The sequence below is a fragment of the Sinocyclocheilus rhinocerous genome, unplaced genomic scaffold (genome assembly GCF_001515625.1).
Source record: "Sinocyclocheilus rhinocerous isolate Xijiao unplaced genomic scaffold, SAMN03320098_v1.1 scaffold272, whole genome shotgun sequence".
In the NCBI taxonomy this organism is placed as follows: Eukaryota; Metazoa; Chordata; class Actinopteri; order Cypriniformes; family Cyprinidae; genus Sinocyclocheilus; species Sinocyclocheilus rhinocerous.
Window position 1 is genome coordinate 92382 of NW_015638933.1, and position 10139 is coordinate 102520.

The 10139-nt window shown below is 36.2% G+C and overlaps 1 protein-coding gene across 1 annotated transcript in view; it reads left to right on the forward strand.

The window, feature by feature from the left end:
* The window catches only part of LOC107750077 (ATPase family AAA domain-containing protein 2-like), a 116002-nt gene that overhangs the window by 48443 nt on the left and 57420 nt on the right, over positions 1-10139 (forward strand). The window contains exon 22 of the mRNA XM_016565339.1: positions 2912-3031. Within this exon, the coding sequence (XP_016420825.1) occupies positions 2912-3031 (120 nt within the window). The remainder of the gene's footprint in view (positions 1-2911; positions 3032-10139) is intronic.

Below are 10139 nucleotides of genomic sequence, written 5' to 3' on the forward strand. Positions count from 1 at the left end.
CAACAGGTAAAGCTGTCAGCTGTGTGGATATTGGCAATATCGTTAACAATTCTCGTTTATAATCATTACTAATATGGCTTCTTGTTATCAAGATCTTAGTCTATATGCTGTGTTCTGTTAATGCGTGAACTTCATATTAGCCTGTTTGCAGCGCACTTGCCGTCCAGTAATCGCAATAAGCTTTGTGCTTTGTTACTTTTTAATAAACAAAGTATCAGCTTTAACATTCTGCCAAATTCATAACGAAATTCATACAATAAATAAATACGGTTTTGCCTCTCTTTAATCGCTTTAGCGCCTCAGTTCAAGCAGCAAGTGAACCTATTATATCTTTCTCTACTATAGTACGAAAGGAACGTGAATTAACATCAAAAGTTAGGCTATTTTATAAGAGAGCCTACAGTACAACTTATTGAAATGTCTCATGTAATTGCTCATTCTGTGTCAAACTGCAGAAAACGTGTAAAGCTTGTAAACAATGCCATGTAACAATACATTTACCTCAGAATAACCATTGGGCATCCATAAGCTCATCAGTCAGCTGGAAAAATAACTATAAAGATGAGCATTTTTCTGTATTTATTCGCTATTGCATACTAATATTTTTACTTAGCCTGTTGTCTACATAATAAAAAATGCAAGAATGCAAGCTAAAGATAAAATTCAACACGTCCTATAAAATTGCATGTTACTAATGAAGAAAAACCGACTGGATGTGTGAGAGATATGACAACACTTCTATAGGATGCATTGAGGAGGAGCCCAAACTAAAGCCTGGCTCACACTGTAAGATTTTGGCCACGATTTGGTCGTCTGAGACAAATTTTGAAAATCCTAAAAGATTCCTATAATCCTATGCTAAAATCTGTAGTCTTTGATCGCTGGTTTGACATGTTCACCGACAGCCGATTAATGGCCATTGCGATCAAATTTTACCTCCGACTAAATTCTGGCAGTGTCAGAAGATTTGGCGCACAGTCCTGCAGTGTGACTTCCCCCTACGACGAATGTCAAACTGTCTTCGTTTTTCAAGACAAGTCATGATCAGAATTAATGCTAGAGATTTCTTCGAACTGCATAAACTCCTGCGCTCTCGTCCTCCACTCACGGAATTCATATGATACGTTGCCTTTGCTATGATAAACACCAGTTGCGCTGCTGTTTTCATGTGGGTGTGTAGTGCTGCTTGCACTATTCTTCTTAAATACGCCGGTATTGTCGCCATTCATATACTTTTAATGATAGCCAACATTACAGCCCCGCGTGCAATGCAGCTCGCAGTCTCGCTGTACGTGCATGGGTTGATAATGTAGAACTCCGGACATTCTTGCACGCACCCGTTTTTAACGCGTCTTGACTGTTGTACAGTCTGACATTAATGACAACTGAGATCCCACAGTGTGACATGATCATCATGTTCGTACAGTCTGACAAGTACAATCCTAAAGGACTTTTAAAAATTGCACAGTGTGAGCCCGGCTTAACAACGTAAAAAGCGAACAGTTGACTTTTCTTTAAAAAATTGAGGAAACCCGTTGCCTTAATTTAGTAAATAAACTTAATGCATTAAGTGAACTTGACAATTCTGAGTTACACTGACAAATAAGTTTGAAAATGTGTTCACTTTTTATTTTAAGTTGGACTAACTTAAATTTATTAAATTGCAATTACTTAAAAGTGTACACTCAATGGCCAAGTGATGCTTATGGTCCATGATATTGGTACAGATTCTGTGTAATAAACAATTCTTTGTGACTGTATGTTTCAATTTGGAAAAGATGTTTAGTTCCCACTTTAAGTGTACCTTAGTTCCCAGGTCATCTACAAGATGGATTAAAATGCTAAAAGATTAGTCATAAACACATGACAGTATGATTGAAATGTCAAAATGTTAAAAAAATAAATAAAACGCGTTTATTCTGTGGCACCTAAAAAAATAATTTGGTGCCTAAGTTTGTTCTTATAGGAGCCAATGGCTCCTTACTCTGTTTTTTTGTCTGGAGCCCTGTGAATAATGCAAATAAAATAAATCTTTTCATATAAACAGACTAAGACTTTGCCTGTGCTCTTTCCTAGCTTGATTTTTCCCAAGAAATATCAGCATGTCCACATTTTCCAGCAAAAAATTTACTTTGTACAGAAAATTAATTTGACGCAAAAACAGAATGGTCTGACTTTAGTTTTGTGAAATTATGCTACATAAAACTACATAAAAGCAGACGGACTGAATGAGAACCAAATTCACTCTCTGGCCCTGTTTACACTAGTGCGTTTTCATTTTAAAATGGCATTTTAAAATGAAAACAATCCTCGTCTACACTGGCGTTTTCACTGCGTTTCAGAAACGTTCTCCGTCCACACTACACAACCGAAAACGCATGTCACATGACCATTCATGCAGGTACAACAATGAGCATGATGTTATTGTTTACACGGTCTTCAAGGATGCGCAGAGCGAATGTGAGCAGCATGCCATCGTTTTCAAAAGTCTCTGTTTTGGTCCGTTTACACTGAAATGCAACCCCAGAGTTTTCAAACTAAAACGGGGTCTGCAGCGTTTTCGAAAGTCTCCGTTTTCAAGGGTCAAAAATGCCAGAGTAGTGTAAACGACAGGCGTAACTTAGCAAAAGTTATGCATTTTAAAACGAAAACTCACCAGTGTAAACGTAGCCTCTGACAGCAGGTGGCACTTATGGAACAGCAGCGATATAGCGTTTGGTTACCACTTTAAACAAAACAGCGCTGCGCTTATAAACACTATCCCAATTGTATCGTGATTCGTTTAACTTCTCAACTGACTTGAATCGTCACATATTTTCATTGATTTTCCGCAGGCTCAGGGGGTGCATCGTTACCTCCCTATTTTTTTCTCTTCACTCTGGGTCTAACTTATGTTTTCTTGTTCTCCCAGCCTCTCAGACCACACCGCAGCTGCAAGTCCCTCCAAGCGCCGCGGCTGCCAGGAAGCCTGTGGGAGAGGAGGTGGAGTTAAACAGTTCTCAGGGTGACGGACTGGACAAGCACTGCAGCAGTGAGTACATGCAGAACACAACAGCCAACAACAGTGATTGTCAAGGTCTCTGCTCTCTGTGCGGCAGCTTTTAGGCTAGACTATTTCCAGGTGATCGAAAAAGCTGTACTTTGACTCAGCGTGCTGAAACGAGCCTTGCGCGGTCCGACACTTCTGCTAACAGCTCTGCCTGTGAAAGGAGTTTTCACGAGGGACGGTGTGATTGTGCGACGGCTTCACGGCCATTCAACTGCTGCCTGTCTTTCACCTCATTCAGAGGGCGAATAAGGGGTCACTGTGCCCCAGTAGAAGTCTGTAGGTGCTTATAGGCCCCCTGCCACTTAAAACAGTTGCTTTAATAAACTGGTGAAAGTAGGGATGGGTGGTATGTAATATAATATTACTTCACCCCCCCAAAAAAAATTTTCTTTGCATTAGATGATCAATACATTATTGTGAGGGGAAACATTTATTTATTTATACAAAAATAAAAGGCGTATCATAATATATGTAATTTTATTAATTTTTTCCTTGAATATTAATGTGAAAGATTTTACTAAAATTTTTTGACATTAGCAATATAGTATTGTGAGGGGAAATTGTATTTATTTATTTATTTGTTTATGTAACTTAATGGACGCAAATTTAAATATAAGATTGTTTTAATATATGTAAAATATAATTTTATAATTTCAATATTTATATTTTTTTATTATTTTATTTTGAAGCTGAATTTCTTGCAAAAATAACTATAAAATAATATGCAATTACTGTGCTATGTATTTTTTATTTTGCCATGTCATACCACCCACCCCTAGCTTAAAGGTTTGTCTCATTGTTCATTAAACTCCTAGTGAATTAGCTTACAGATATGAGTAATTTTTGTGAGTGCAATGTGAAAACTCATTAGTCTTCCAGAAAAAAAAATGCATACCTGATTGAAAACAAAATTCTCTCCAGTTGTTCTCGTGCTTCAATGTCAAATATATTAGATACTTTATTGCCTTAATGCAGCTTGTTTGTTATCACTGTGGCTTTTATAAGTTTTTTGTTAACAGCTTGGCATCTGTCTGGAACTCTGTTTTGGACACACAGCACAAAAGCTTGTTGTTTAATGAGATTTGCTGCTGTCCAACCAGTGTTTCTTTAGCTATTACTTTCTCAAGTGATTGGACTTAGAATTAGTCAGACTTGGAACAAAATGCTTTAAATTTGAATTTGATCAGTAAGCATACCCCCATAACACCATACAGGGTTCCTGTGGTCCTGAAAAACCTTCCAAAGTGTGACTTCCAGGGCTGGAAAAGTCATAGAAGATCATTGAAAATGCAACCAAATTTCTGTTGCATATGCATTTTATTACTTGCGTTCTGTGAGAAACAATTTCTTAGATTAGAAATTACTCTTTGTGAGTGCGGTCTCTATAGAACTTCTGGAAGGTTGTGGAAAATCATAGAAATTAATGATCCTTTTTATGGTTTAATTTTTTTTTAATCATAGTTTTGTGCTTAGTGAAAATAGGCTAATAATACATCTCATAGTCCCTCTGCTATTGATATGCACAAGAGTCAATCAGCCAGGATTGACTCACAGCATCAGAGCAATGCCCTCTGGTTGCACTCCCTCACCGCCTCCCCTCTAACTGCAGCACCAGCCAGGTCAGTCCTCTCCTGTGGCCGCCCCGGCAGATGGAGAGGGATGCTGGGAAGGCTCGGGGGCCACGAGGGTTAGGAAGTACTATCGGCACCTACTCTGCGGCGAAACACGCTGGCAGATCCGTGCAGCAGCTGGGAACGTGTTTTATCACATTCATCTCACATCTCCGCTTCAGAAAGGCTTTTAGCCGGGCCTCAAAAGAGGTTGTTGTGGAGGAGTGGCTTGTTTCAACCTATCATGCGGCCATGTTGCCAGATTGAGCTGTAATGCTGTGATTTGCTGAGAGCCGGCATTACCACCCCTGGTGCGATAAGCAAGTTCATTCTTGCTGCTTTGCCAGTGTGGACTCATTAGATTGCGGATAAGTCATCGGATGGCAGTTGTGGGATGCTTCCACATGTACTTTGAGATTAATTAGCAGCTATCTCAAATACAGTGGATCTGATGGGTATTTTGACTAGTGTAAGCCTGCTACAGAAAGGACCAGTCATGGGTTGTTTATTTTTAGATTGTATTGTGTTTTGGGTGTTTAATCTTTTATTCAGGAATCAACTGGGATTTGATGTTATGATATCATTAGATGTCTGGATCATGAAGTGAATCATAATATTGTGTTTTTGCTTAGCGTGTAGTGTCAAATCTGTGATTTATATTGTATCTGTACAGTTATATTCTTAGCTTGTTTTGAGTTTGGATTCAGTTTTTGAAAGAAAATAATACTTAATTAAACAAGGATGTATTAAATTGATCAAAAATGTCAGTAAAGACATTTATAATGTTAGAACCGATGTTTGAATTTCAGGTTTTGAATTTTGAAATTTAGATTTTTTTTCTCAAACAAATGCTGTTCTTTTGAAGAGTTGTAAAAAGAAAATATATATAACATTTTCCACAAAATATTATGCTGCACAACTGTTTTCAACATTGATAAAATAATAAGAATTGTTTCTTGAGCAGCAAATCAGCATATTAGAATGATTTCTGAAGGATCATGTGACACTGAAGACTGGAGTAATGATGCTGAAAATTCAGCTATGATCACAGGAATAACTTACATTTTAAAATATATTTAAATAGAAAACAGTTCTATTTAAATCGTAAAAATATTTCACTATTACTTGTTTTTTTACTTCTTTCAAAAACAACTTACCAACCCCAAACTTCTGATCAATTTGTAAATATAAATATATATTTTTGTGTGTGTGTGTGTGTCTGTGTGTGTGTGTGTGAAATCCTGTTCTGGGAAAGTCATGTAAAATATGTATTGCTATACAATCTTTTTTTTTTTTTCTAGTTATACTCAAAGTAAAAAAAAAAATTATTTAACATACAAAAAAAACAAAAAAACATTTAACACTCTTCTACAGTGTTGTAGCACCAAACTTTCCTCTAATTCTCTAATTTGTGTCCTGCACTTCCTCATCCTGCCACAAGATGCCGTAAGTCTCTCCCATTATCTGACAGACTCTGTCTAGAACTGTACAGTATAACAGCTCAAGGGAAAAGAAACAAAGAATGATTACATCCTTGAGAGATGAGAAGGTGGCTGTTAGGTGCCATAAACACCTCAGGATGAGATGGGCACGCTCCTGTCTGCCTGTGTTATATTTCCTGCTTGTGAACAGGAGGTGAGTGAGCACAAAACTCAATCTTTCAGCTCCTAAGAGCTTGTTAAGCATTTCATCTACCTTCCATCTGTTTTGCCCAACAACAAACACTAATTTAAAGAAAAGCTTCCTTAAATTAGCCTTATCCCCCAAGTGATTAGTTTTATCTTTGATGCTGTCAAAAAAGCCATTAGTAGTGTTTTTCTCCTCCTTTCATCGGGCTTAATGCTGTTTACTGATTCTGGGCTCAGTTGACAATTTAATCTAAAAAGAAATTGATCCAAGGAGCATCATCAATTTTTTATTTTTTTTTTGTGCTGCAAGTTATTCTTAAATTCAGACTCTTCAAGCTAATGCTTGGCAATTGATCAATTTTGTCCCTTTGTCCCCGAATCAGACTTTTTTTTTTGTGACTTTGACTTTTTTTTTGTGAATTTTCAGTGACGATTTTGATTAAATTCTCATTTAATTCCCCAAAATACTGTAATACAATTTGTTTGTTTTCTTTTATTAAAATCAAACAAATATTACCATTAATACTTTACCATGAATTAATAATTTACAATTTAATTATAGATATTATTGCATTGTAATTTAGAATTTTTGGGGTAAATATTCTTGAAAAATCCTGAAAATGACAATTTTCTATTTTTTCACGTCATCTTAAAGTCATTAAACTTTGAATGAGTAACCGACCAAAATAAGTATTTTTGTCTCTAATAATCCTCATCTCCACATAGTGCTATGGACTCTATGATTTGTGAGCAATTCATTCAGTCTGGTTTTGTGAACTTGTGAAGATACATTTTGATAGATAGATAGATAGACAGACAGACAGACAGATTTTTTCCTCCTCCAGAATTTGGTGTGAAATATGGCCTGGAAATGTTCTTGACAGACTTTGTGAGATAACACCTTGTGGTAATACTGTGTTCTGGTGTGAAACTATTTATCATATGATGTTTAAAATAATTCAGTTTGTAGACATAAATGCTAGTACCTAAAGCAAATTGACAGGAGAGATGACAAATGAACCATCAGATTCAGAAGCCTCAGCAGTCTTGTACCAACAATGAAGATCACAAACAAGAACAAAGAGGGACGTGTTTCCGCTGTGGTCCGCTATTGCCCCGATGATGAGTCAGCCACCCAGCACCATCTCATGGAGATGGCAAAACTAAGCAGTTCTATTATCAAGGTCTTTTATGGGATGGCAGAAGGGATATTTAATCCCCGAGGCCGTCCAGAGCTGCTCGCTTTCCTGCTTATCCTCACTGTTATCTGATGCTGAAGGTTGTGAACTGTTGCCTGTGCTCTAAATCGGTGGCTTTCAACTGGTTTTGGTTCAGGACCCAGAGTTTACTTTGAACCTCAAGAGGCGACCCAAAACCATACCAAAATTGTTTACTGTATGAGTAAAATTTAAAATGATTTATTACCATAAACCCAACAATATGTATATATATATATATACAGATATATTATTTATATCTTTTTAATCTACTATTGTAGTTTATATATATATATATGTATATATATATATATATATATACATATACACACATTTACTTTTTTTTTTCTTTTTTAGAAATAGCCAGTAATTCGCCATACAAAACACATTGTGGTTGACACACCATGTTTAATGTATTCTGAGTCCTTGAACATTTTGAATAGTAATGGTTTTTAAGGGTAAGAAGGCTGTCACATAACCTATCCATATTTACATTTGGCTAATTTGGCTGTAGCTTCTGCCGAGTGAGTTTGAAAAGAATTGGGAGGTGTTTTCTCAGTTTATATGCAGGTGTGTTTGGGGTAAGACTCACACATATGGAAAACACGTTTTATACAGACTAACAGTGATCAGAAATCCATTCAGGCAGGGGTGACCGCAGTCCACCAGATGCTCTTCTGAGCCGGAGAAGTTGAAAATATGTTTTATTCCTTGGATGTCCTGCTATTTGATGAGGTATTGTGTCCTAGTCAGAAGTTTGCCCTTGTGTGGAACTTTTTCAAAGCCTAAGTGTTGTACTTGTCATGATTATATGTGGTGTTCAAAAGCCAAGACAGCACCCTCCCCCTTTTTCTGTCTTGTTGCTTTTTACTTTTTCAACCATACCCTGAACTACACAATCTTGACTTTGGTGTCTATTCAAACAGATGGTTTTGAAAAAGTGGTCTTTTTTAGCTTGGCAAGGGCTCAGTGAGAATTGTAGAAGCTGTTGAACATACTGAATATTTGATACTGGCAGGGAGTAATTTTTAAAGTTCAGACTCAGAGCAGATATAAAAGTAATGCCGCAGTGTTTTTAATTCTTGGTCTTTAACTTTTGCAGACGTCTCACTCTCCCATTTACTTTTCAGATGATTTATATTTGGGAAACATTCTTTTGCAATTAAATGCAATATAAGTGAAAATACGGTTGAAAATACATTCAGGGTGTCTAATAATGCACTCTGGTTACTGAGCGTTCTCTGTTTTATTAAATAGTGCATTAAATACTTTATATTTAAGGTATATTTATATTAAAGGAATAGTTTACCTAAAATTGAAAATTTGCTGAAAATGTACTCATCTCAGGCAATCCAAGATATAAATGAGTTTGTTTCTTCATCTGATCAGATTTGGCGAAATTTAGCATTACATCACTTGCTCATCAATGGATCCTCTGCAGTGAATGGGTGCCGTCAGAATGAGAGTCTAAACAGCTGATAAAAACATCACAATAATCCACAAGTAATCAATACGATTCCAGTCCATCAGTTAAAGTCTTGTGAAGCGAAAAGCTGTTCTAACTTCAAACCGTTGCTTTCGGCTAAAATATGAGTCCTCTATCCATAATATTGCTTTCTCTAGTGAACTATTCCTTTAATACCTATAATTTATAGAATAATAATCCATGAGAGGTTGACTGATTTTTACCATGGTACAGCCCATTGATTCACTTCATATGGTGAAGTGTCATTTAATCCTACTGAAAGAGACCAGATATCATAACTATTGGTCGACCGATATTAGGGCTGAACAATTTTGGAAAATTATTATTATTATATGCGATTGCAATTTAATATGCGATTTTTTTTTAAAGCTCGTTATGTTCTGTATTATTCAACAAAGACAAGCTATAAATCATTGTATAGTATGGCCAACACAATATTAGATAGATTAAACATAAATGTTCTTTTCTGTAGGCCAGGCCTATATGTTACGATGAAATTAGGTGATGCATGAATTGATATGAATGACATTTTTATTTAACAACTACAATCACAGTACATTGGAAAAATAATGTTTTTTTTTAACATTAAAGCATGTCAACATATTCTGTTACACCAAATACACAAAATAATGATCTTTAAAAAAGCATCATATGACCCCTTTAACGTTAGCGTGCCAGGGTTGCCAGGTTTTCACAACAAAACCCGTTTCAAGGGGAGTTCCACCGGAACCACGTTCCAGGGGGTAAAATACACGTTTTTTGGAGGGGTTCCCCAAATTTGGGGCTCCCCGCTTTGTCCAGGGAAATCTTGCTGGCCCCAAATAGCGCATGGAGAGTGTCTGTGCTCTCCTTTAGAGTTTAGTTTCTTTCCCTAATATGAGCGCTAATTGACTTAATTATGGAGATGGGGTGTCTCAAAGTAAAAGACTTCAGTATTCAGGGCCCTAGAATTATCATTTCACTTAGTTTTGAAACTACTTTAAATTTAGTGAAGTATTTTATGTTATTAAAAATAAAGTTTATTATCTCTATGAAGAATTTTTCGCAGCCTAACTTAAGTAAATGATTCAGTCAATAAGAATAAGTCATGAAGATTTTATCTATCTATCTATCTATCTATCTATCTATCTATCTATCTATCTATCTATC